The sequence below is a fragment of the Carlito syrichta genome, unplaced genomic scaffold (assembly GCF_000164805.1).
Source record: "Carlito syrichta isolate Samal-C Ts95f unplaced genomic scaffold, Tarsius_syrichta-2.0.1 Scaffold308839, whole genome shotgun sequence".
Lineage (NCBI taxonomy): Eukaryota > Metazoa > Chordata > Mammalia > Primates > Tarsiidae > Carlito > Carlito syrichta.
Genome location: NW_007252935.1, coordinates 53,174 through 80,758, shown reverse-complemented (window position 1 = coordinate 80,758; position 27,585 = coordinate 53,174). Strand labels below are relative to the sequence as shown.

Genomic DNA, 27,585 nt, shown 5'->3' with positions numbered 1-27,585 from the left:
TAATATGTAAATTATAATTTTTCTCCTGTAACCAATATGGTTTACTTGTCTTATTTTATTAACCTGATGTTTAAAAACAATATCAAGGAATCTTTGTGATAAAAGGACACCCTTGTTCTGCTCATGATTTTAAAGGACAAATGGCTTTTATGCTGTTTCCCAGAGCGAATTCTTTGCACACACAGGTTATTAATAGATATGTAAATAAAATCCTTTGGTCAAATGCATTTGGAAAGTGTCACTCTAGTGTACCATTGGTATACTGTTGTCTGTTAGCTTGAAAAATTATTTTGCATATTAAGAAAATTTTTTTTCTGACCCTAGCTTACTAAAAGTGTTTAAAAATCCTAATTGAATATTGGCTTTTAGATATAATTGATTTAAGCTAACCACGCAAAGGCAGTCATTGTAAACACAGTTAACTTTTTGAGATACTCCAAGTACTGACAAACAATAAAATCATGTTTCTCTTAAAATATTATTTAATTTAGATTTTACATCAGTCCAGATGAATGGAGCAATTATGTTATTTCCTTATAGTTGGAGAAATTTATAAAATTTCTTCCTACAGGCCTGCTAATCGTTCCCCATACCATAGTAACCTGTGTAGAAATTATCCTAAAATTTAATGCTTTTCACGAGTTATTTTTGGGTAAGCAAGTTGTTAAAATCATTCTGCCTGAGACATTTTGATTTGGGCAGGGAAAATAAAAGCTTTTGTGGGGTTTTTGCCTGAAATTCTATGCTTTTTCTTCTCAGTTTTCCTTTTGTTGAGATTTTTAATGTAATTTCATGTTATATTTGGGTTTCTGTTTCTTCATTTTTAAAATTTGGAGTGTGAATGACCACTAACTGCCCTTCGGGTTTCTTGGTCATTCTGCATTGTTTTAATTATATTCTGTGATCATTCCTCCCAATAATTGTTTTTATGAACACCACACAGGAAGCCTTGGAGAGGAGAAAGGAAAAGAGGTGAAGAATGGGGAGAAGGCTACATTTTATTTACCATCTGTTTTTGAGAAAACCTGAGTTGCTTTTTTTTTTTTATTTTTTGGTGCAATGGCAATGTCTTGCATATTTTCCCACCCTTCTTTAAACACCCTGTGGATTAGAAACTCAAATGACTCTATCGGTTTAAAAAGATTAATCCTCTGTGGGAAAAAGTAGAGATTGCTTCCCATTTTCTACGTCCTAGGAAAAATGAACACACCAGAAAATTATCAGTCTGTCATAAAATATTCAAATTTTTAGGAAAATCAACTCGAATGTGCATAAAGCATGATTCTATGTTGCCATCTCACTGGCTCTTCAAGCCTAGGGGAGTCCTGTGATGCCAGAGTCTGAGATATAGAATGGTCTTGCAGAAAAAACCAGAAAAATACCAGGGTGCTGCATTCCTTTTGGGTCCTACTATGGTTATCTCCAGTTCAGAGAAGTCCTGTCAAGACAGTTTTCTACCCAGAAGGCTGTATGTGTACTCTTCCAAGTTAGAAACTCATCACCCATCTATTCATTCAACAAATGGTCATCTAGGGCCTGCTTTGTGCCATATGCTGGGACCCCAAAGATGCAAACTGATTTCCTTAGTTTTAGCCCTGTGCAAATTAACAGTGACTTTTGGGACTAAAAGTGGGGAAAAGAGTGAAAAGATTGGAATGCCTCAAGTAGGCAGGACCTAAAAATATTTTTTACTTGATATGTATATTAGTTTCCTATTATGCTATAACAAGTTATCACAAAGTACCTAAAATAACATAAATGTCTTATAGTTCTGTAGGCTAGACATCCGATATTAATTGTCACTGGACTAAAATCAAGGTATCAACATGGCTGTGTTCCCTTCTGTAGGCTCTCAGAATCCTTTTCCATTTTCTAGGGTTTACCTTTTTCAGCTTCTAGAGGCTACTAACATTTCTTGGCTCTCATAGAGGCTACTTACACTTCTTGGCTCTTCCTTCATCTTTAAAGCCAACAATGGCAGATTGAGTCCTTTTCACATTGTATCTCACTCATCCTCTCATTTGCTGCTTCCTTTTTTTTTTTCATTAATCAGTATTTTTTATTATGGTTTTGTGGGGTACAGTTAAGGGTTAGGTGTACAATTACGTTTCATTCAGGTACCCTGTTGATAAGAGGTGTTTTCCCATCCCCCGACAGATATTTGCTACGGTTAATCCCATCTCCCTCCCTCCCCCATAGTTTCCCAGTACCGTCAGTCATTTTCTTATAGTATTGCATTGGATGTTCAAGGTCCACTATATGAGTGAGAACATGCGGTATTTGGATCTTTGTTTCTGTGAGAGGTCACTCAGTATTATAGACTCTAGTTCCATCCAGGTTGCAGCGAAATTCATGATTTTGTTCTTTTTTATGGCTGCGTAGTATTCCATCATGTATATGTACCACATTTTTTTAATCCAGTCCGCTTTTGATGGGCAGCATGGTTGTTTCCAGGTTCTTACTATTGTGAACAACACTGCGATAAACATACGTGTGCAGGTATCTTTTTTATAGAGTGATTTGTGTTCTTCAGGGTATATTCCCAGTAGGGGGATTGCAGGGTCATATGGAAGGTCAATTTTTAGAGCTTTTAGGAATCGCCACACTGCTTTCCACAGAGGTTGCACTAGTTTACACTCCCACTTTTTTCACTTTTTTTTTGAACTGGAGTGCAGTAGTGTGATCATAGTTCATTGAAGCCTTGAATTCCTGGGCTCCAGGGATCATTTCACCTCAGCCTCCTAAGTAGTTAGGACTACTGGTGTGTGCCACCATGCCCAGCTAATTTTTTAATTTTTGTAGAGGCAGGGTCTCCCTCTGTTACCCAGCCTGGTCTCAAACTTCTGGCTTCAAGTAATCCTCCTGCTTCAGCCTTCCAAAGTGCTGAGATTGTAGGTATGAGCTACCACTGGTCCTTTATTCACTTTTAAGAACCTGTGTGATTACATGGTCCCTCTGGAGAATCCAGGATAATCTCCATATTTCAAGGTCACCTGAATAGCAACCTTTATTGCGTTTGCAACCTTGTAAGGTAACATATTTTGCCTTCTAAGGTAATATTCACTGGTTCTAGAGATTAGGACATAGACTCTTTGGGGGCCATTGGTCTGTCTGACACAAAGTAACAGAGTCCTCTTCTCTGCACCTACAGTTCTTTGTTATTCCTTTACCATATTACTCTCTGTCTGGGACTCTCAATAGACATTGACTGAGGTTCTGAAGTATAGATATTGTCTCATGTCTATATTTCTATCTCCTCCTCTCTTTCTGGTCCCTCTTCTACTTAACTCCTTCCATAGAATTGATATGCTCAACAAATGCACCTCCAGTACCTAAATTTCCTTATAATAAACTTTCATAAATAAGAGATCATTTTACAAGGTAATAAGCATGAGACTGGGCTTCTGAAGCAAATATGGCTCATGTTACTACTGTTAACATGAAGCAACCAATGTTTGAACAGAATTTCTAAAATCAAATTTTGAGCTCCTGCTGGAGATAGTGTGGTCTCCTTCATTTCCTGAATTGTTATGCATCTCCCACAGTACCCTGTGCCATATTATTTCTTTGGTGTTTACAGAAGCACGTCATGTTTATGAAGCATGTCTGAAAGAAGGAAATGACATATGGAAAATCTCTACATGGGGTGTAGAGTCAAGTGATCCCTAGGCTGGAATCAAAAGCTATAAATAGGCCGGTGACTTCATATGTACCGTGGGACTGGTATAGACCATCTTTCAGCACATGGTTAGGATAAACTTAGATTTGTTTAACAGTTCTTTGAAAATGGAACATTAGCTATCCACAGAGGCTGAATCTTGGGCAAAAAGTAGGACTAAAAGTCATCATTTCTAACAACAGATTAGTCCTTTTCCCTTTAAAGTAATTGAACATCCTGTGTGTTTTCTGCAATTTCTGATGAATTGAGAGTGGCCATCATTTGAGGTGGAAATAGCGGAAATGATTAATTTAGAAAGGAGAAGGCTTGTGGGGTGGGTGGAAGTGGCAATTTCTGCATTGTATTCTTAGAAACTTAGACTGTTAGAGTTGGAAATGCTCTGATAAAACTGTTCATTGACATATGAGAAAACAGAGACCCAAAAACTTTAAGTTCCCAGGCCAAGAGTGTGCTGAGAGCTGAGCTCATGACCAAGGCTCTGACCCTCAGCCTTTCTCAGCCTACCGCACTCATCTCCCGCACCTCTGATAGTCTCACTGGGGTGGCCCCACCAAGCATCTGCCCCAGAGATATCCTTTGTGTTGATTTCCACTTGGTCATTTCTCATGCTGAGAAGGCTAAAATACTCTCTGTGAGGTTTACCCTGGAGAACTGGACTTTCATCTGCTATGGGACACAGTAGCCTCTGGGTTTGTGGGTCTGTGTGCATGTATCTATGGAAGCAGGGAGGATGGACAGGCATGTTTGTACACACACACTCTACAACCAGTATTTTTAAGGACTAGGATTATGATAAAAGTGACAGAAAGTACACTTTCCTTTACTACTTCTCCATCATTGTTTTTAAAAAACAGTGATATCAGTTCGAAGCTTAGTGTTGGTGAAACACAATGTGAGATGAAACTGGAATTTTAAAACACTGTTCTTGACACACCTAGAATATAAGGCACACCTAGAATATATGGAACATTGATGTGGACAGCATATATGCAGACAATAGAACAAGCATTGATGGGGTACTTTCCCCTACAGATAGAAGGGTGACTTACATCAGTGTGTGAGAGTTTTGCACTTAGATGAAGTCATGGTTCTCAGGGCTGACTTGGACCCCATCTTACCTCCCAGGGGCATTTAGCAACATCTACAGACATTTTGATTGTCACATCTAGAGAAAGTGGTGCTCCCGGCATCTAGTTGGTAAGGCCAGAGATACTGTGGTACATCCTACAGTGCACAGGACAGCCCCCCATAACAAAGAATTATCCAATCCACAGTGTCAATAGTGCTGAGGTTGACACACCCTGACCTATGAGAATTTTATTCTCTGAATACTTGACTTTAGAAGCCTGTGTTGAGTTGATTAGTTTAGAAAAACTTTGGCTTGTGGAATAAACATACCTGGTAGAGTTATGACCTAAAGAAATTACTGTAATCCAGTCAGGTAAAGGAATAAGTTTGCCCAAGAGGAGCCAAGTGTCCCGCTCTGTGAATTAAAATAAGCCGAAGTGGTCTGGGGACTGTCCCTGTGCTTGGCGACCAGAGTTGGAAACCAGCTTTCCTTTGCTTTTCACATCTGTGGAGTCTGTGGTTGGGGATTTAGATGTATTGTTTTGGGGGGGAGTCATGGTTTTGTTTCAATAACCAAACAGAATTTTCCAAGGTGATTAAGAGTATAAAGAACTAAAGAATGCCTTACCTTGATCCATTTTTCCACAAACAGTCCCAGTCAGGGAACCCCATGCTACTTGAGGAATTGGACCTCAGCATGGACGGGTCTTGACAAAGATCACTGTGGCAGCAGTAGCTGAAAAAGGAGGGGTCTGAGGAGGGAGGATATGGCCAGGAGGCTGCTAGAGCTGTCCCTGAATACTGAGTTCTACTCAGGCATTGAGTGTTGTAGGAATGATTTGTGTTTCCTTGTTCCTTTTTGAAACTTTGAAAGAAAATTTCCATATTGTTTGGGTTTTTTCCCCATTGCCAGGTGGTTACATTCCAAACAAATTAAATCATAGGTTAAAGACACAAGTATTTCCAATCATGCTCATTTTGTAGGGCTGACAGCAAAGTGAAGCCCCTCTCATGACAGCGTTCCTTAACCATGCAAACCCGGAAGTATCGGCAGCTGTGGGCCTGGCGTTAAGACCACTCACACCTCTGTAAAAAAGCCTCTGGTTGGTGGCAGTGGACGGAAGAGACTGAGACTGCTTTCACTCACTTTGTTCAAATTGTGAGCTACTCTGTTCCTCTCGGGGAAAACCTATTCCCTTACCCAACCGGACTCTAGAAAATTTCCCCAAGCCATATAACCTGCCAGGTATATTTATGTCGCCATCCAACCTGCTTCTGAGCAACGCTCTTGATAACTGTCTGAAGCTGTGTCAGATACTAGTGCTGGAAGAAAGATAGAAGGATTCTGCACACAGGCCCTACTAACGTGGGCCTGCAGGAGGGCAAGCTGGAGGTATGGTTCAGGAGATAGGTAGAGGCTGTTGCAGGAAGCACAGAATATCAGAGGGGAAGACAAGGTCAGAAATCAGCCAGGCTTTTTGTACAACAGACACAAGGAAGCACATGAGAACATAAAACATAAATATTTAGACCGATAACTGCTTGTGTGTGTGCATTCTGAGAGTTGGATGCTGCAAGGCCTATGCAAGAAAGAACCCCTATGGGTAGGGGTCATGTATCCATATTCTCATACAGAGAAGCTTAGTGTTGAGATGACTTTCATCCATCCAGTAGCATCTACTCAGTCAACATTGAATTAAGTTCTGAGCAAAGCACTGACATTAGATGGCAGATGATTTACCATAGTTGGAGAGAGTGTGGGGTTGGAAGTCTGGGCTACAGAAACCCACCACAGTTTCCTCTAACTGTGACCGGGGAAGGAGAAAGGAAGCAACTCTCTATTGAGTAATTGACTGTGGGTCAAGCACTTCCACTTGTACCATAGCACAGGTCATTAACTGGGACCACCAGTGGTCCATTTGGAACTGGGCCACTGGAAGACTGGTTTGTGGGGATTGAGTCAAGGGGTTCCAGGAAAACCTGCTGAGAACAGTTACACCACCTGACAGTCCGAAAAGGTATCCGAGTCTGGTGGCCAGCTCCAGTGGGGAGAATTCTGAATTAGTGTTTGTTGGCAGTTCTGACACCAACTTTTATGACCTTAGGTAACATCAAAAGCAATCTGATCAGGCTCTCTCAGAGTTTGAGAGAAAAGGACTAAACAGAAATAAACAGCACTCCAGCTTCTACCCAGCTGGTACTTTTGCAAATTGCACATGGTTAAGGCAAGGCTGCTTCCTCCTGCTCCACTTGTGAGAAATGACGCCCTGTTCTCCTTTCTCAACATCAGTCTTGCTTTAAGAGTTGTAATCCAAGGAAGGCAAAATGCAGTTACTTTCTGTTGTATTTTTAGGGGCGGGGGTGAGGATGAGGCATAGAGAAAATGGTAGAATTAAATACGAGTATTTTAAAGCTTACAAAACAAGTGACTTCTGGTTGGTGACCACATATGCTGAAAAATAAATGAAATCAGGACCTAGACTTCATTAATATATCAATACCAGTAGAATTTCAGATGTGGAAGAAATGTTGGCAATCATCTAGCCAACTGCCTTCTTTTTATAGAGGGGGAAACTGAGGCCCAGGGGTATCATGTAACTTTCTCAGAGTCTCACAGCCCCCTGTTGGCAGAAGGGGCCCAAAATGCAGGTTTCTTTCTGCCTGTTGCTGATCCCAAATGTCTGTCCATGTTTGCACATTAATATGGGGGTGCTTATGAAAGTATTCACCAAGAGTGGTTATCTGTGAATACTACTACTTTTTTCTACCTTTGGTCAAATAGCTGGTTGCTAGAAGAACTAGAGCCTGGAGGTAGGGGTGTGGAGCCACCAAAGACATCTAACTTCTAAATTTTAAAGCATCTTTAGGTAAATACTGGAATTACTGTTTCATATCTTTTTGTTTAAAATGATCTTGGCATTGTTCTTCTGTGGCTTTCCAGAAATATGGCCAGAACTACAAGGCACACATAGTAATAATACTGTTAACAATTTAACAGCTTCTTTCATTCCTCTTTGCAGCCTGGGTATCCAGTTGGGCTTTGATAGTGCTTCTCCTCCAAAGACCTAAGGTGCTTTCCTTACAGAAGGGCTGATCCCAGCCTCAGGGACCAGCAAAAACATAGTAATTTGAAAGGCCATGAGGAAGGGAGGACTGAGAACCAGAAGACTAGGGAGGAAAGTCAGAGGATTTGGGGTTAGAGGAGCTATGGACAGGTAGGACAGACCTGAGGGCCTCATGTAACTGTTTGTTTAAATGCACAGGGCTCAGAAATAGAGGATTTTTGAAACTACATTCCACTGTTCTAAAAGAGAAAGAGGGAAATCACATAGAGAGAAATCACATCTTGACTGCAACATAATCCTAGATTTTGAGATCAGAAGTTACATGGGCACAGATTGCTTAATCCAAACTTGAAAGTATGCATGATATTTAAAGTTATCCCCCAGCTTCAGTGCTTTACCCCTTATGGAGACTCTTGAAAAACATGTCAATGGGTTCTGATATATGAGTCTATACACACTTTTGGGAAAATTTCCATTAATAGTATTTTTGTTTAAAAATGATCTAGGATTTATCTTTCAGATGTGCAGACTTTCTGACCTTCAAGTTTTTTTGTCTGTGGAGGTAATCGAGTTATAGTGAGAAATAAATATTGCAAACAACTCAACTTTACACAAAATAAACACTTAAGACAATTTAATAAATAAGTGCATTAAAATATCTCACAACAGAAATTATTGCAGTAGAGCCTTTAAAAACTTAGAAACCAATCTTTCTATACACCGAAAACATCTGAATTCTAAATTTTGCAATCCTTTTAGATAAATACTGGTATTAATGTTTCAGATCTTTTTGTTTAAAATTATTCTGGCATTGTTCTTCTGTGACTTTCCAGAAATATAACCAGAACTATAAGGCACACATATACTGTTAACAACTTAACGATGACCGTCATTTAAATGACAGTCATTTAAAATAATTTAATTATGATAGGACACATGTCTTCACTCCGTATTCTTTCAGAAAAGACACTTGGCCATAGGAATTTAGCTATGTTTCTTATCCCTTATCAACGTCATTTCTTATTGCTCACATTTGCTGATATATTCTATAATGATTGTTCAGAGCTGGCATATGGAAAAGTGATTCAAGACTGCTAACAGCACATCACTAGCAAGTGTGCCTCTGCTGTCAATGTATAAAATCACTGTATGTCAGTTCGTAAAATTATTTTTGTTTCATGCATGAGTGAGTCTCATTTAGCAATCATAATCCTGCCTCCTTCTAAATCTTGGAGCCCTGAGCTTTGCCTTTCTAGTCCATAAATGTTACTTATTCCTATAACATATACATATACATATGTATGATATATAAAATTCCCTGTCATCTACTTATAGAGTTTATAATGAGAAACTAAGTGGGGAGAAATTAAACTAGATTAGATTTGAAAGATTCCATTTCTTTGAGGTCTGCTTCTGTAGCATTTATTATTTTTCTCATATCTTTCATAGATCAAGGAGCTTAGTTATTTTTTTTTAAAGGTTATATGACTAATATAAGTCTAGGAACAAATGAAAAAAAAAATCCAATGATCCCTGCCTCAGTAAGAAGCTTCATTTCTGTTTTTCTTCTCTGTGGGTAAATGGATAGCAGTTAAGTCCTCCTGTCTTATGAAGTCAGAAAATTTACCTCCTGAATTAATTAACTGTTTAATAGTGGCCAATTGCCCGGCCAACTCTATCAGAGCACTGAGAGATATTGGGTTATTTTTCTTTCTTTGCTAAATACATTCTTATTTTTAAAATTGAAGAGGTCAGTTGATAGAATGAAAAGCAAGAGTTCGAGGTCTCTTGGGGTAGGTAGTAAAAGATATGACAAATCAGATTGTGTATGCTAGTGGTATTTCCAGAAGTATATTAAGTTTCCATGTAGATCTTAGCCTCCTTGAGGGAGTTGTAATCATCCCTTCTCATTCCCTAAATCAGCATCAACAGCAGCATGGTGTGTGTGTGTGTGTGTGTGTGTGTGTGTGTGTGTGTGTGTGTGTGTGTGTGAGAGAGAGAGAGAGAGAGAGAGAGAGAGAGAGAGAGAGAGACTTCATGTGCAGCAAGAGCTTGGGAGGAGGGAAAGCCAAGGCATGCAGAGCAGAGCTACAGGTTAATAATCTCTTGAAGTAGGTGGGGATAATATATGGCCATAAAGGATGAATGAGAGAGCAGGGGTTGTTAAGAGTGTTTTTAAGGGGAGAAAGGTTGGTTGGTTGCTCTATACTTGTCCTACATAAAGCTGGGAAACAGCCTAGATTCTAATGCCTGTTCTAAAGATTCCAAAATGCCAGTGTTTCCATGAAAACTTTCTACTTTGGCCCCATTTAGGACACCTTTCTAACTAGTGTCCATGTCTCTGTGCACCTGAATTGGCAGAGTGCGGTGATAATGCCTGCCTCCTGGGGAACTTAGTAGAAGGGAGGCTTGGCTCTGGTCCCAACCCACCACCACACCTATGGACAAAGAGTTAACCATAGTCTTGCCAGCCAAAAGAGAGTACAAATAAAAAGAATGGAAGCTGGCTTGGCGTTGCTTGGAAACAGGCCCATGTAGCCAAGAAACAAGCAGTTGGACTAGCCACAGAATTTAGGTGGGCCTGTGCTAAATTGAAATGCAAAACTGGCAAAGCTTATGTCTCTGTATTTCTGTATCTGATGGTGATGTCCTGTGTGGTAGTTCTGAGCATGAACTCTGGCTACAGATCTAGGTTCAAGGGCCAGCTTTGCCACCTCCTCACTGTGTGGCCTTGGATAAGCTTGTCTTTCTGGACGAGTTTCTTCTCTGGCAAATGAAGAGGAAATAGTTGAATGCAATGCTTGGATCACAATAAGCACTCAGAAAAGGCCAGCAGCCCAGTAGAATGGTGAAAGGGGCTCAGTGCCCTTCATTTCTCATCTACCCCACAAAAAAGAATACAGTGAGCCGGGCTCGGTGGCTCAGCCTGTAATCCCAGCACTTTAGGAGGCTGAGGTGAGTGGATTGCCTGAGCCCGCGGGTTCGAGACCCACCTGGGCAACTTGGCGAGACCTCATCTCTACAATAAATCAAAAATTAGCTGGGGTGGTAGCGCGTGCCTGTAGTTCTAGCTACTTGGAAGGCTGAGGCGGAAGGATCGCCGGAGCCCAGCAGGTCGAGGCTGCAGTGGCCGGTAGCAGCCACTGCACTCCAGTCTGGGCGACAGAGTGAGACTCCAACTCAAAAAAAAAAAAAGAATACAGTTAAGGTATGGCAAGACAAGTGCTACCATGTGAAAAAATTCAGCTAAAAATACTTGATCATTCCTCACTATAGGAAAATCTTTCTAGAGATCCTTTCTAACCCTACAGTGTACAACTATAAGGAAGCAGGTAGACAGACACATTTGCAGTTTCTCTATATCACTCTCTCTACCTAGGTGTGTTTCTCAACCCTCAGCTCACCTACGGCTGCTGTTACATGTTTCTCCAAGAGTCTACTATCCCAAAGAGCCAATTATGAACTACATTTCTTATTTGTTTTTGCAAAAATACATATTTAGTTGTGAAAATGAGTGTAAGTTCTTCTAAAGGAATATTTTAAATTTTAAAGTAAAAAAACTGGAGAAGTGTAGCATTTTATTGTAGTAAAAAGGAATAAAGAAAAACTTTATTTGGTAGGTGATTAAAAAAAATAGCTACTGTTTCTGTCCTGTGAGAGCTTACAATTTCAATAACAAAAACTCTCAGAGAAGGAATGGAATCTTATTGTTTTAGGGCTTCCATGGGGACTATTTTGAAAATGGAGTTTAACCTCAATTGGTATAAAATACTTGAGCATGGTTATTCGTGTGTAACCACAAAAAATGAAAATTATAAAGTTAAAAACAAATAGTACAGTAAATACACAAAGAGAATCTTCCTCACTAGGGATCAGAAAAATGGGAACTAAAACAACAAGATTGGCAAAAATTAGTAATAGTGACAATAATGGTGTTGGTAATCGTATGATGACAAGAGCATTCTTATACAGTACTCTGGGTGTGTATATGAATTGATAGAATCTCTTTTAGAAGGCATCTTGGCAGTACTTACCAAAAGTATAAATGTGCATATCCTTTAACTCAGCAAGACTTCTAGGAATCTGTGCTGCAGAAATACTCAGGAAATAAGTGTAGGAGAATATATGAACAAGGATGTTCATTGCTGCATTACCTGTTATGAAAAAGAAAGAGAGAACCAGAACCCTAATGTCTAGCAACAGAAGAGTAGTTAAAAAATGATGTTACGTGCAAACTATGAAAATCTATATAACCATTAAACATAATGAGATCTATATAGATGGACATGGGAGGGCATTATGTGAAAAAAACAAGCTGCAACAAAGCAAAAATGAAATCTGATTTTTATTGTTTGGTGCATAGATATGTGCTTGTATTTTTAGTGTATGGAGGAAAAAAGCCTCAAATACACAATAAACAATTGACAGTAGTTAATCCTGGACAGCAAGAGTGAGAAGGGCATAACTGTGTTTTACTTTCTATACTTGAGTTGTTTAACTTCTTCCCAATGAGCATAGTCTACAATTTAACCTTTTAAAATTAAGCAGGTCTGTATGGATATTTCTTTTTCAGTTTGATATATTTTTGAGTCTGTATCATACTTCAGATAAAGTGCATTTGGTTATAGATTCATAGGTTATAAGCACTTACAGTATAGGTAAAAGCAAGAACCAGAGTGATCGTGGCTTAAGCACAGTTGAAGTTTGTTCTTCTCTCACCTAACAGCGCAGAGTTGTCAGGGGCTCAGGTTTCTATCATGTATCTCTGCCATTCTCAATGTACACCTTCCAGACGTGATCAGAGGACTGTTTCATCTCTATCCATCACATCTGTAGGGAACACTCCCCTTCCTGGGAAGGATGTCACCTGGGAGTTGGACACATTTCCTCTCACATCTCAGTGACCGGAAAAATAGTCATGTGACTATAGCTCTCTGTGAGAGAAGCAGACAAAATACTCAATTAAATTTTCTCCTACAGGGTTTCTCAACCTCGGCACTACTGGCATGTGGACTGGATAAATCTTTGTTGCGGGGGGTTATTCTGTGCACTGAAGGATATTTAGCACATCCCTGGCCTTTACCCAGTAGACTCCAGTAGCACTCCCTGGTTGTGATAACCAAAACTGACCCAGACACTGCCCAGGGTCCTTCGGGGGGCAAAATCAACCCTCACTGAGATCAACTGCTAAATAAGAAGGGAGAATAGATGCTGGAAACAACTAGCAACATCTGCGATAAACCTTGTGTCATTTCTTCAAAACAGTGCTTAGCACTGAGGTCATAGTGTACCTTTAAAAATGACAACTCCTTTACTAGGAAATCTAACACTCTACCATTGTGTGAAATTTGAATTTGTCTGATTCTTTTTAGCTGTCAATCCTTTTTAACTGTTATCTATTGAACTAAATTTGTGTTTGTATCAAATAAGTATAATTTTTATTTGAATACAAAAACAAATGACATTTTCTTCCCTACTGTGTATGAATAGTATTAAGGATATTATATGTGCTGTATTTATGATGAGTGTCTAAGTCTAAACTGTAATAGTTTCGAAAGACTAATATAACAGCATTCATAATGCTGCTCTTTCCTAAATCAAGAATTTCATCTGCAGTTAATGACACACCTCTTTTAAGGACAATTAAGGGTGCATAATTTCATGCTGCTGTATTATGAATACCTTAAGAATACAGTATTTTTCTGTTAATGAGAAGTGTTTGCTTAATATGCTTTTCCTTTCCAATAAAAGGACATGCTTCTCTTCCAATCATATTAAGGTGGAGATCATTTAAAAGAAACCATAGAACACCTTTCCTTTGTTCTGCCTCTTCTATCAAATTTTGAGAAGCAAATATCTCATCAAATAAGTGGATACCCTGAGATCTTGTTGAAAGGCTGTTTAGTAAAAAGGGAAAATTAAATATTAAGTGGGTCTGTCTTGGGCTTCTTCCAAGGTTGTTTAGTGCCTAATGTGTCAGAATGACCTTGTTACAACTCAATTTCACCACATGCAGTGTTCGTGCAAGCAAAGGAAAGGACATCATTATAATGGCACTCCAGTATTCTTAATTTTGAAAATGTAGATGCTGCAGAAATTGTATCAGAAAAGTAGTTAAGAGCCATGAAAGTAACAGAATACCCAGAAATCACGTATGAAATGACTCATACTGGGAGAAGGGAGTAATTATTTTTAGCTGCTGTAATGAACAGAGACTATATGGGGAGCTAGTGGTAGACCCAGAAGAGCAGATAGGATACCAAAAAGAAAATAGGGAAGGGTAACACTGAAGGCCTGGAGATCATTGGATGCAGAGACTAGGAATCACGAGGCCAGTTTAAGTGAAACATATGTTTGGGTTAGGCTCAAACGGTGGATTTACTGAGAGGCAGGAGGATCTCTGGCTTGTGGCCAGAACAACAAACTGTCCAGCAGTTTGTGCTCCCTGTCCCAAAGCACAGCTAGACCTGAAAAGCAACTGCAAAGCCAACCTTCATTGTATCTGAGTGGGACCATGTGATTCATCCTTGCTGATGGATTGTAAGTGAGTTTTTGACTGGTGGGTCTGGACAGTAAGCAGGCACATTCAAATTGGGTAATTGGAAGGGGATTTAAGAAAGACACTGTTTGCAAAGATGCGGGAGAAGTGGCAGGAAATCCACAACAAAGACAGTATCTTGAGACATGAAGAGGTAAGAGAATAGCATGGTTTCTAGAACCCAAAATAGGAGCCATCTGGAGAACCCCACAAGAAAGAAACTATAACCTTCAGGACACAAGCATCCCAAAACCTGCAGAAAGGGAGGAATGGAAGTAAACACCCTGACCTCACTATCAAACTTCCCTATAGTCTTCTGCCAAGGTGTCCTGTTGGCCAAACCCAGCTAGGAGCCAGAGGGTGAGGGAATCCTTTGATGTAGCTGTCCAGGTGAACACCCCATGGCACAGAGCAGGGTGGAGAAGGGTTGAAGGACAGATCTGGGGCAGATACCCTGCACTGTTACTTCCTGGCAAAGGTAGGAAGTAGATTTTCCATCTCTGCTCTCACTTCCACTATTGCTGACTAGATTTGGAAGACTTCAAGACCTTTACAGCAGTAGTCCCCAACCTTTTTGGCAACAGGGACCAGTTTTGTGGAAGACAGTTTTTCCACAGATCGGGGTATGTACAGTCAGACCTCACCTAATCACTGCCTCAGCTCCACCTCAGATCTACAGGCATTAGATTCTCATAAGAAGCTTGCAACTAGATCCCTTGCATGCACAGTTCACAATAGGGTTTGCTCCTCTATGAGAATCTAATGCCACTGCTGATCTGACAGAAGACCCAGAGCTCTGCTCACTCGCTTCTCACTCTCTGCTATGTGGCCTGGTTCCTAACAGACCACAGACTAGTACTGGTTCATGGCCTGGGAGTTGGGGACCCCTATCAGAGCCACAAGGACATAGGAGCCAGATTCTCTGTACTGCCCGACAGAGGAAAGCAACCACCATTCAGGGACACCCACTGCAGACTATTCCTGGTTAAGACAGAAACTTCTCCTGAATCAAGTCACTAAATTTTAGGGGTGTATTTTTTATAGCACTTAGCATTTGAGAACTTATTTATTATAACATTTATTACGAACAGGAATTAGATTATAGAAAGTTTTGAAGGCCAAGCAAAAAATTTGGATTCATTTCTACAGATGGCTAAAAACCAGTGAATGTTTTTATGCCAGGATGTGGTATTAAAAAAAAGGTGGGGGGGGGGCTTAGAATGATGAGTCTGGCAGTCATGTGGCAAGAGGAATGGAATACAGTGAGCAATCAATTGATGCAGCTGACTTAAACCTCGTGGTATCAGCAGGACCTGTGAATCAGTCTGAGACAGTACACGCTGAAGGGATGGAAGCATGTTCATCACATCCCAAGGTTAGGGGCCAGCTCACCATGTAGAACTTGGGGAAGCAGATGGTCTAAGACCAGCCTGGCTGGCCAACTGTGAGATGTAGTAGATGGATTTTGGAGAGAGTATCATTATGTCATAAAGAACCCCCACCAAGGAGAGGCTTAGGAGAAAGTCTGCTCACCATCTCAAGCCTAGGGAAGGGAGCTTCAGTGAGACCACTCAGGGTTGTTCTATGCGTTCCCTAGAGCCTGGGAATAAAATAGTCTACAGTATTTTTCTGGGGAACTGAAAGAACAAGAGAGTTGTTGGTCAGCTGCTCTGAGGATGGCAAAACCAAAAGAAGCTTCTTGGAGAGGGCGAGGACACTGCTTGTCAACTCTCAGAGTTTCAAGACAAATAATAGATGACCAGTTGAGGGCACTGAGCTCTAGAAAAAGCTAAGGTGGGGTCATCCCTGACCCCGTCCATGTGGACCTGGAGAAACAATAAGAAACGACCAGCCACAGGAGATGTTTTATTCTCCTAAATATGAGAACACATCAGCCATTTAGAGAGGAGAACTTACAGCCCTTGTGAAAGTACTCCTCAAGAAAAAGATGTATATACCTGGCCAGCCTTTGAGTGCCTGAGACATGCTACAACTGTACTACTCAAGAAAGACTTTTCCTGCCCCTCCTCCCTCCAGCAATCAGAAAAGAGAAGCCTCCAACCCCTCCCAGTGCTGGAGGCTAGCTTTTGCTGGGCAAGCTGGGGAAGGGAGTGATGGCTTCTAAACGTGCATTTAAGTTTTTTATTATTAAGCTGAACTAGACATACCAAATGTCTACATGAGGACATTTTTACGAATATGTGACTAGAAATGAACATAGGACCTTTTATTCTAGGAGTCACCAGAAGGGTCATAGACCTGCCCTAAAGTTCATACTTGGACAGGGGAAAAATTTAACCCAAAAATACATTTAGGAGAATAGGAGACAAAGCATAACAGTTACATGGGTTTGTAGCATCAAGGCCTTGAGCTAAAAGAAGATAAAAATGTGCCTTTGTCACCCCTCAAAATGTATTTATAAACATAGTAATAATACTTTTGTTGGGGGACAACATAGAACATGGAACATAAAATGTAGAAAATTCGGGAAGTACAAAATGTGAAAGCAAAAATCATCTAATATCCCCCACCCGTAAATAGTTGTACATGTTGATATATTATCTTCCTGCCTTATTTTATTCTGTGGATATGTATACATATACTTGTGGGCTTTTCTTGTCCAAAACTTATTGTCTGTATTTTACATCTTGATTTTTAAACTTAACGTAACATTTTATTTTTCTAAGCGATAGAACATTTAAAAAATATGGTATAAATGATGACATAATTTGACTGGAGTTCATCAGATAATTTTTTTTCCAAATATTCTAGGTCCAGATTTAGCCTTATATATGAATCAGCAATATGAACAAGAAAAAAGTAGACAGTTTAACTCACATAGCTTTAGATATTCCATCAAGTTATAGCATTCATATTATCAAACAAAGCAGCCACTTGTGGAGACCACTGTCATTCCTTTCTTCAAACTCTTTTTTCTTGGTTTCTCTGAAGCCACATTTTCCTCATTTTCTTTCTTTCTTTCTTTCTTTTTGAGTGAGAAAGGAGGATTTATTAAGAGGACATAAAAGCTCCCACAGTGGGAGGGGACCCGAAGGGGTTGCCCCACATTTCCCTCATTTTCTTTCCACTGCTGTAATCGCTTCTGATTCTCCTTTGAGGGTTCTCCTTCCATCTAATTTCTAAATGTTGATGTGGCTTAGGGCTCTCCTCAGATGCTCCCCCTTTTCTCTTCATTTCATACAAACCCCTTAGTTTTCAATACTATTTACAGGCTAACAACTGAAATTATTAGCTCAAACCCCTATTCTAAACTCCAGATGTGGATGTTAGCATCCCCATTTGGGTGTAGCATTGGTGTATCAAGTGGAACTCTTGATCTTGGCCCCCAAAATACGTTCCTACTTCAGTCTCCCCAAGTCAATAAAGTAACCTCAGTTCTCTCAATTGCTCAAGGAAAATGTCAGGAATCATTGCTGGTACTTTCCTCACCCTCATTTCTAGTTTATAGCAAGTCCTGTCTATCTCGCTCCAAAATAAATCTCAGATTCAAGTCTTGTGCATCACCATTCTTTAAGCCATCGACATCTCTATATGAGCCACGACAACTGCCACCTAACCACTTTCCCTCTTATGATCCCTCCAATAAGGTCTCCAGAGTGATCCTTTTTAAATTAGAATGCAATTCCCATATTGAAACACATTAAATCCTTAGGATGGCCTATAAAGCCCAGACCCAGATCCGTTCAGTCTTTCCCCTCCAGTTCCAATGCTCTCCCTGTTGCTCCTCTAATTCACCCATAGTGGTTTGCTTTCAGGTCCCTAAACCCTGCTGCTTCTCTGTCCCTGGAAATCAAGTCTGCTAATCTCCTAAAGCATACTCTCTCTTTCCCACCATACACTAGTCCAAATTGTCAATTCTTTGAGGGCAAGGACTCTGTGCAGGTTATTTCTCTGTCCCTAATTTGCAGCAGAGCACCTGGCATGTGGTGGATACAGTCAGTCTTTCTGTGACATGACCTGCTGACTGTCCCGTTTTCACCTTTCAAGTCTCAGCCCATAGTTCATTCCTCAGATTGCTCAGTTCTTAAGTGGGTCTCCACCTTTCTGCTCTCAGTCCTTTCACCTTATTCTTTCTATCACTGACTACAATTTGACATTATGTGTGTGTATCTTTGTTTAGTGTCTCTTAGAAACTCCCAGGAGAGCAAGAAGCATGCCCCTTTTTGGTTTATGCTTTCCCCAGTGCCTGGTACATATGACTGGCTCCTAGAAAGTGCTCAGATCTTTGTTAGACGAATGAACAGCATCTAACGGAATGGAGTTCTGAAGGGAGCTTTTCTCTCTGCCAGGGGCAACAGTGGAAAACTGCTAGGGTCAGTTCTGAAATAGAGGACTATAGTGCCCCCCCCAAAAAAAAGTCTGCCTTCTAATCTCTGGAACCTATGAATAAATTATCTTCCACGGCAAAAGGGACTTGGCAGATGTGATTAAATTAAAGGTTTTCAGATGGGGAGATTATCCTGGATTATTCAGGGAGGGTCCTTAAAAAAGGGAAGCAGGAAGATCAGAATCAGAGAAGGAGATGTGATGAGAGAAGCAGAGATCAGAGACACAGAGAAAGAGAGAGATTTAACAATTCTACTGACTTTGAAGATGGAGAAAAGGCCACAAGTCAAGGTATGTGGTTGGCTTAAGAGGCCTGAAAAGGCAAGGAAACATTCTTCCCTAGAGTCTCCAGAAAGAATGCAGCCTTGCCAGATACCTCGATTTTAGGACTTGTGACCTCTAGAACTGTAAGATAGTAAATATGTGCTGTTTTAAGCCACTATGCTTGTATTAATTTGTTATAGCAGCAATAGGAAACTAATTTGAGGCAGACTGGAGAAATGATTTGAAGAACTTGTTGGCGAGAGGTCGTCTCACCTCGTCTCAGAGGGGAATAGGCTTGCCTGCCCACAAACTGCATAATTTCCATAGTCCTGCACTGAGTTTTACGCAACCACTCCCTCTTTCTTTTTCCTTAATTTTCTCATTGGGACAAGTAAGTGGTCTATGCTTTGTTTCTTGAGCACAGGTTCAGAGACAGGAAGGGAGAACCTGGAACTGGACTTGAACTGCAGAGATGAGGGAGCATGGTCAGCATCTCCCTGCCCAGGCAAGAATTGCCTTCTTGCTGCTAAAAGGTGTTACTGAACCTTTTTTGTTATGGCCTAGTCTAAGGCTATTTATCAGTGAATATCTGTGATTTAGTATTAGACTCTTTGGATCAGCATTAATTATAATACTATAAAAAAGGGATTGGCAGTAACAGGACACAGTGTGTATGGTGGGGTGGAGGGGCACATAACATCAACAAGGGTACCTGGCTGGATGTGGTGACTCAAGTCTGTAATCCCAGCACTCTGGGAGGCAGAGGCAAGAGGAGTGCCTGAGTCCAGGGGTTTGAGACCAGCTTGGGCAATTTGGTGAGACTTTGTCTATACAATAAATAAAAATAATAATGATACGGGTACCCAATCTCAAACCAGGTGAAATGGGGACCAAAAAAAGGCGCAAACTTCACCTGTACAATGACCACTTATGTACCTAATCCTGAATTGTATCCCACATCTTAAAAAAAAAAAAACAAAAAACTCTTTGGATCTGCAGTTTTGAGAAAATAGATCTTCCTAGAAAAGAAGGAAGCATTAGACCTCATCCCTGGTAAAAATGCGCACAGGCAGAAACTTTCATGTGCACTTGTGGTTAGGTTGCTCAAAGGATATAATATGTGTTTATTGTGTGTATTTGTTTTTTAATACGAGAGAGGATCCAAAAAATCCTGAAATTTATTTATTTAAAAATTGTGTATTTATTCTTACATTTTAAACTTCAGTCACCTTCACAGTACACTCTGTTTAATGCAATGCATCTATGCAGATGTTTTTCCATTGCTCAAGACAGTTTTTTGAACCTGTCTATTTTGATGCCTTTTAGTGCTTCTGCTGTTTTTTGTTTTATCTCTTATACATCGACAAAATGTTTCCCTTTAAAGATTTTTTCATCTGGGGAAACAAACAAAAAGTTTCTCAGGTGAGACTGGGTCAATAGGGAGGGTGGGGAATGGGGGTCATGCTGTTTTTGGTCAAAAACTGCCAAACACCCAGCATGGTGTTTGTGTAAATCACCCATCATGAAATGGGCAAATGTGTTGAAAGAATCTCCAAAAAAAATTCTCTGAAGCCAAACTCAACATCTCACAACAATGCTAACTGGTACACTGATGCCAGTGGGTTCCTGGATCACTTACCTAGCGAAGGAAGCCTGTGCTACAAGGGGCTGACCCTCCAGTAGATAATTCTGGAATTTTGGGGGTCTCTCCTGTATATCAGGTATAGGAGTCTGTGGGAGGCCAGGAGGGAATAAAAACAAGATGGGCTTCCAGTTCATGCTAAGGAGTTTAATCTTGCAGGGAGGGTACTGTGGACCCATTAGATGATTTCAAGCAAGGGAATGACCTGATCAGATTTGTCCTTTTGAAAACAGTCACTCTGACAACATACATATTGGCTATAATCCCGTAATTAGTTCTTCATACCACCTTAGGGGAAACAATGCTATTGATGTGAAGTGTTTTAATGCTTCCTTTTAAAGCCAGTGATATCTGATGGCATATTAAGTGATCTAATTTCACAGACAATGTGCTGTAGAAAGCAGTTTCCTGTAAGGTCATTAGAATCTTGTCAGGATCATTGCTCCTCTAATAGTGGGTTTACCTAGGCATTTAGTCTTATTATTATTCTCCTCTTATTAGCTCCTCATTCAAGTGCTTCTCATCTTCTATGAGATCCATCTCCAGCAGGAAAACTTGGAGAAGCAAAACAAAGTGGTAGGACACTGAATTGGGAGCCTTCTAGAAGACCAGAGTATCACTCCTGGCTTCAGCACATAATAGCTAAGGGATCTAGACCAAGATAATCTCCCAGAATCACAGTTTCTTTATCTGTACCATGGGCATTGTAAACCCTGCCTAGCTATGTCACAGTTGTGATGGTCAAGTGTAATCATTAAAAGACAGTGCTTTGAAAATCATGTTCCTCTTAGTATTACCATCATCCCTGAACAGGTTTTGGTTAGTACAGAGGAACTATGAAAGAAATGTTTGGGATTTGCCTTTGTGACATCAGTGATACTATCATTCTTCAAGGACCACATGCTGTAGAGGTTTTTCTGGTATCCAGGCAACATATTGCCTCCATTTAGCCCTTGCAAAGTCCTGAATTAAAAATAGACTTTACTTTGCTGTGTTCTGAAATCTAAACCTATATGTTTTAAAAGTGTGGACAGTTCTCCTTGGCACTAGAAGGGGAAATGATTATGTCCCAGCATATTTAGGGCATATGCAAAGCCCTGCTGAGAAAATTGTAGGGGCTCAGTATGTGTGCAAAGCCATCAACCCACTATGGCCTGGCTGGTCTATAGTGTATCCCAGAGGAAGAGAGCTCTGGTGGCTCAGAATTTCAGGGAAACAACTGTTGGTTCTAGAAACACAATCAGCAGCACTTGCACACAAATGGTTCTTTGTCATCATCACGATTTACTAATCTGCTAGTCAGAGGCACGCCAGGTAGCGTTTCAAAGTGTTTTTTCACACTTTTAAGTATGTCTTACTCAACATTAGACTCTGTCGAATGTCCAGTGAGAAAATGTCAGGTGATGAGGCCTTTGTTGCTGATGGCCTAAGACAGCGATCTTTGGCTTGAAGGACTGGTTTTGTGGAGGACAGTTTGTCCGTGGACGGAGATGGGGAGATTATCAGACATTAGATTCTCATAAGGAGCATACAGCCTAGGTCCCTTGTATGCACAGTAAACAATAGGGTTCTCGCTCCTATGAGAATCTAATGCTGCCGCTGATCTGACAGAAGGCAGAGTTCTACTCCCTTCTCTCCCCTCCCCCACCCTCACCTCCTACTGTGCAGCCCGGTTCATAACAGGTGATGGACTGGTACTGGTCCACAGCCCCGAGGGTTAAGGGCTCCTGGCTTAAGAAACCTCATGCCATGATGAATGGAATCAGACGTTTCCACAAAGCAGATGAGATGCTTTTTTCTATTTTATTGTTTAGTTGACAAATAAGAATTGTATAATTGACTGTGTACAACACGATGTTTGGAAATATACATATATTGTGGGATGACTCAATGGAGCTAATTCACTTGAGATGAGCCTGCATTACCTCATATTGTTGTTTTTTGTGGTAAGAATACTTAAAATCTACTCTCAGTGATTTTAAAAATACAATGCATTGTTATTAACTATAGTCACCATGTTGTATGTATAGTAGGTCTCCTGAACTCATTCTGCCTACCGGACTGAAACTTTGTATCCCTTGACCAACATCTTTCCAACTCCCCAGCCCCCGACCAGCCCCTGGTCACCAGCATTCTACCCCTACTTTTATGAGTTCAACTTTTTTAGATTCCACATGTAAGATACTTTTCATTATACTTAAATGCCTCAATGTTAAAGCATTTAATTTTTACACAGAGATGGGGAGGAGGAAATTTTGAGGTGTCTCTCTGTGTCAGCAAAATACCACCTTTTGTGAATAACTCCCTGTGATATTTGTGGTGACATTAACAATGGTGTCTATACAGGTTTATCAAAAGTTTACAAGTTTTTTTTTTTGGCTTACTCATGGCGGGGTATGATTAGAAGCCAAAAAAAAAAAAATCTTTTATCTCTATTTCATCAAAAGGAATGGCTCTCTCAGAGGTTTTTACTTTGTTGAGGTCAAACATCCAGACTTAAAAGAGAACTTCCAACTTTGATTCTAGGCCTGTTTTGCAAAAGCACTTGTGGAAACAGCCTGGACTTGGCAGTCAGACTCTACTACACACTAGTGGAGGGACTTGGTCAGGTCACTTAACCTTGTTGAGCCTTAGGTCCCACCTATAAAATGGGAATAATTGTTGCTACACTTCAGGGTCCTCGAGAGGGTTAAGTGAGTTAAGAGATTCTGGTGTTAGAGGGAGCAGAGTGTACTTGTTTATAACATAGATCCAACCTCCCTAGGGGTGAGTCTTAGCTTCACCTCTTCACTAGCTGTGTGACCTTGTATAAGTTGCTAAACCTTCCTGAATTAGTAGAGATAAATAATAGCACCTACTTCATAGAATCATTATGAGGATAAAAGAGTTAATAGAACTAGAAAGCACTTAGAACCATGCCTGCCATTTAGTAAATAGGTGAATACTATGATTATGATAGATTATGATTGTTGTTATCTAAATATCAAGTGCCTGGCACAAATTAATTGGTCAAAAAAGACTAACCCGTTTATTATTTGTCCCATCAGAGCTCTTAAATTTTAAACAGTCTGAAAAGAAAGTAATATTATTACAAATCTATTTTGTGGTTTAGCTAAACATATCAGTGAGGTCCTTCCCTTCCCCATATCTCATTCTTTCAGCACTCAAAACTTAATCTTATACTGTAGGAGAAAGGTTTGGTTTTTTTTTTCAGTGCTACTTAGAATAAGAGCATACTACTGGGCTCTTACCCCAGACCTTCTGAATCGGAAATTTGGGGGATGTGCCACATCATCTGTTCTTAGCAAGTATCCCCAGTGACTCTCATGCGCCCTGAAGTTTCAGGACACCAGGCACAGACTAATCACAACTTCTGTTGCTACGGTGGGGACAACAAAAAATGGGATAGTCTGTCTGTCTGACTGGTTGTTCCAGCCCAAGAAATGTTAAAATGACTATAATCATGGTGATTCCATGAATTAAGCAGAAATACAGGTAGTTCTGGAAAGCAGAATCAGGGCTGGGGTGCAGGGAGAGCAGAGCATTTTGAAAGCATGTGAGTCTGTTGATAGGCCTGGCTCAGAATATTTTGGGGTATTGGGTTCTCTGGAAAGTGCTGGTGTCATAACTTGTGCCATGCTGCTCTGAGTGATGGATGGGAGAAGAGATGCCTTTTGAATTTTTATGTGAGGTTAAAATGGGGAAAATCCATTTCAGCCTTCAGAAGTCAGCACTACTGGTACAAAAGGTCACTTACACCAATTGGTGGCATTGCAGAGCTCAGAGAAGGAGTATTAAAATAGCAAACTTTTTTTTTAAGCTCTACATGCACTGTGAGCCTAAATCTCAACCTTTTGCCATCTTGCTGCCCTTGGCTCTTAAATAAAAGGGTATATGAAAAAAGAAAAACACAAAGACATTTTTCTACCTCCTGAAGGGTCAAGAATGTAAACAGTTGTCTTCACATTAAGGATGACAGTGGAATAAGCAAAGTGATTAAATGATGCCTCTGTGGGAAAGTTAGTAGTTACCAATTGTGTGTGGAAGTGACTGATTGGTACTGATTAAGCCTGGCCTTCTTAGGTGAAGTCAACAAGTATTTATTGGGGACCTAGGCATGTTCTAGGTATGGTCTGTTTGGGCTTGAACTTGGGTGACTGAAGATTACAGTGACTTGGGAAAGGAAGCCGATCTTGGAGGTGAGTGGAGAGGTTGTAAGATATTAGTTTGGTTCAGTATATACTGTGTGTTTGGCGGAAGCGTCCAAGTAGATTGAAGAGATCTGAGAGTCATATGCATAGAAACAGTATTTGAAGCCACTAAGAATGGATTGGTTACCTAGATAATTAAGGAAATCTGAACATCAAAGGTCAAACTTCCAGGGACATTGCAATTATAGGAAATAGAATATAGAGAAGTCAGTGAAGAAATATCAAGAGGAGAGACCACGAGAAAAGCTGGAAGTAGTCCCAGGACCATGTTCTGTCATAGAAATCAAGAGAAGAAATGTTTCTCAAGAAGAGAGAGGTCTTGTTTAGTGTTGAAGAAATAAAAAACAATAAAACATGTAGGAAGGCAGGAATGGGTCTTAGATTTGCTAAGAGAAAATATTAACTCCAAAAGAGTGTATCTTTTCTATAAAATGGATGATCTGTATTACATTCATCCAAGTCAGTGTTTTTCTGCCTCATCACTATTGACACTTGGGACTAGATGATTATTTGTGTTGGGGGCTGCCCTGTGCTTTGTAGGGGAGTTAGCAGCATCCCTGGCCTCTACCCACTGGGTGTTATTCCACCACCACCAGTTGTGACTACCAACAACTATCTTCAGATTTGCCAAGTGTCCCTGGTTAAGAACCACTGACTTAAGTATTTATTTAGCTCTTATTGTGTATTTATTTAGCTTTTATTGCACTACAAGGCATAAAAAGTATGACACATTTTCACCATTAAGAAAAGTACTTTCTAATTTTTCTAAATTAAATTATTCTGTTCTTTCTCCTGTTATGTTGGTTTAACTATATACATGTGTACACATACACATATATATACACTTATGCCCATAAATACAGCCTTTATTCTCCAAGTTAACATTATATCAACTTAATTATGGAATGATATTAGAAAAGTTGTAAATTGGAAATATGGGTATCCAATGCCATATGTTTTAGCAGAGATCAATGTAGAGGTTTTGTTGTTGGTTTGTTCAGTTTTTAGTCCAGGTCTCACTATGTCACCCAGGCTAGAGTACAGTGGCACAATCACGGCTTACCGCAACCTCAACCTTCTGACTCAGCCTCCTGAGTAGCTGGGACTACAGGCACAGCCTCTATGACTGGCTGAATTTTTTATTTTTTGTAGAGGTGGTATCTTGCTATGTTGCTTAGGCTGGTCTCAAACTCCTGGACTCAAGCAGTTCCCCGCCTTGACCTCCCAAAGTGCTAGGATTATAGGCATGAGTCATTGCTCCTGGCCAGTGTAGGAGATTTTGACTATGGGTCCATGGCAAGCCTTTTAAGCAATTTCCAAATTAAATTCTTTGTGTACTCCAAAGACTCAAATTACATTTTGCTTTCTCATTTCTTATGAAGATAAAATACTTGTACTGATTCAAAGGTATGTTATAGAAATTCTGATTTTTTTTTTAAAGAAATGTGACTTTACCATTTGTCTTTGGGTAGAAATTATAATGCTGTATATTGAAAGTGTTCTACGAAGTTTCTGAGTTTTTAATAAAAGAAAGATGGATATTGCGGACTGTGATTTGACCTTAGAAACATTATTAGGAAAGATTGTCACAGGAATAATTTCATAGAAAGAAGGATCCTTGATATTGGAATGAATTCTCCATCAAAAGAAGCAACATTGTATCTTACCAAACCTCAACTTCCTGATTCTTTTTAGGAACAAGGGGGGGGGGGAATATATATTCTCCAAGAGTATATATGTGTCTATCCATATAACCTCACTCTCCTGTTGCTATTTGGAAGCTACTGTTGAGACACTTTTTTTTATTATTTGCAGACTGCATCATCTGCTATTAAAGGTGCTATTCAGCTGGGAATAGGATACACAGTGGGTAATCTCACTTCCAAGCCAGAACGAGATGTTCTCATGCAAGACTTTTATGTGGTGGAAAGTGTGTTCCTACCCAGGTAAGAACATTTTTATTTGTGATGATTTTCATGCCAAAGAGCCTTCTTTGTAACGACTCCATATTGAAGGACTTTTCTACCATGTGCACGTTTATACATACTGATGTATATGTTGGACCTTTGGCAGGGCCAAAAGCAGTCCAGATGATTGTCACTTCCTGTTGCATTAGTTTGCCTTGCATTTTTATAAGTAGATGGTAAATGGGTTTCATCTATGGACCAGTTGTAATTAGTCGTGAGGAATGTCCAGACTACCATATGGAGAGAGATTTGGAGATTCAGTAGGAAAGAGTATAGTAATTACAGAGTAATGTCTGCCATAGGTTCAGAAAAAGAGGGAAGGCTTCCACAAAGCAGCTACTGGCGCCATGTTTTTACTCTCCCTAATTTGGAAGAACAGGCTAGTGGGACTACAATCACACCTCGCATCTGAGTTCAATCTTATAGCTTCTCCTGTGTGATTACTTTAACTTTTTTCCTGAAAACATGAGAATCCTGCCGTTTTGACATCACATTTGCAAAAACACCTAAGTTACCTATACATGTTGCCTCTTGCTTTTATTATTTTAGGGGAGGATCAATTATTTAAAAACAAATACATCCGGAGGTGGATGGTGATGGTTGCACAATAATGTGAGTGTACTTAATGCCACAGAACTATACACTTAAAAATGGTTAAGATGGCAAGTTTTATGTTGTTTATATTTTACCACAATAAAATAAATAAATTTTAAAATTAAGTCTATTAATACCTTAGTTTAGAAAGAAGAAGTAAGCCGGGCTCGGTGGCTCAGCCTGTAATCCCGCGCCTTTGGGAGGCTGAGG

The 27,585-nt window shown here is 40.1% G+C and overlaps 1 protein-coding gene across 1 annotated transcript in view; it reads left to right on the top strand.

The window, feature by feature from the left end:
* PIP5K1B (phosphatidylinositol-4-phosphate 5-kinase type 1 beta) overlaps positions 1-27,585 on the top strand; it is a gene marked incomplete at its 3' end in the record, with an annotated part of 202,794 nt that overhangs the window by 145,508 nt on the left and 29,701 nt on the right. Inside the window, exon 4 of the mRNA XM_008066073.1 lies at positions 26,630-26,760. Coding sequence (XP_008064264.1) covers positions 26,630-26,760 — 131 coding nt within the window. The remainder of the gene's footprint in view (positions 1-26,629; positions 26,761-27,585) is intronic.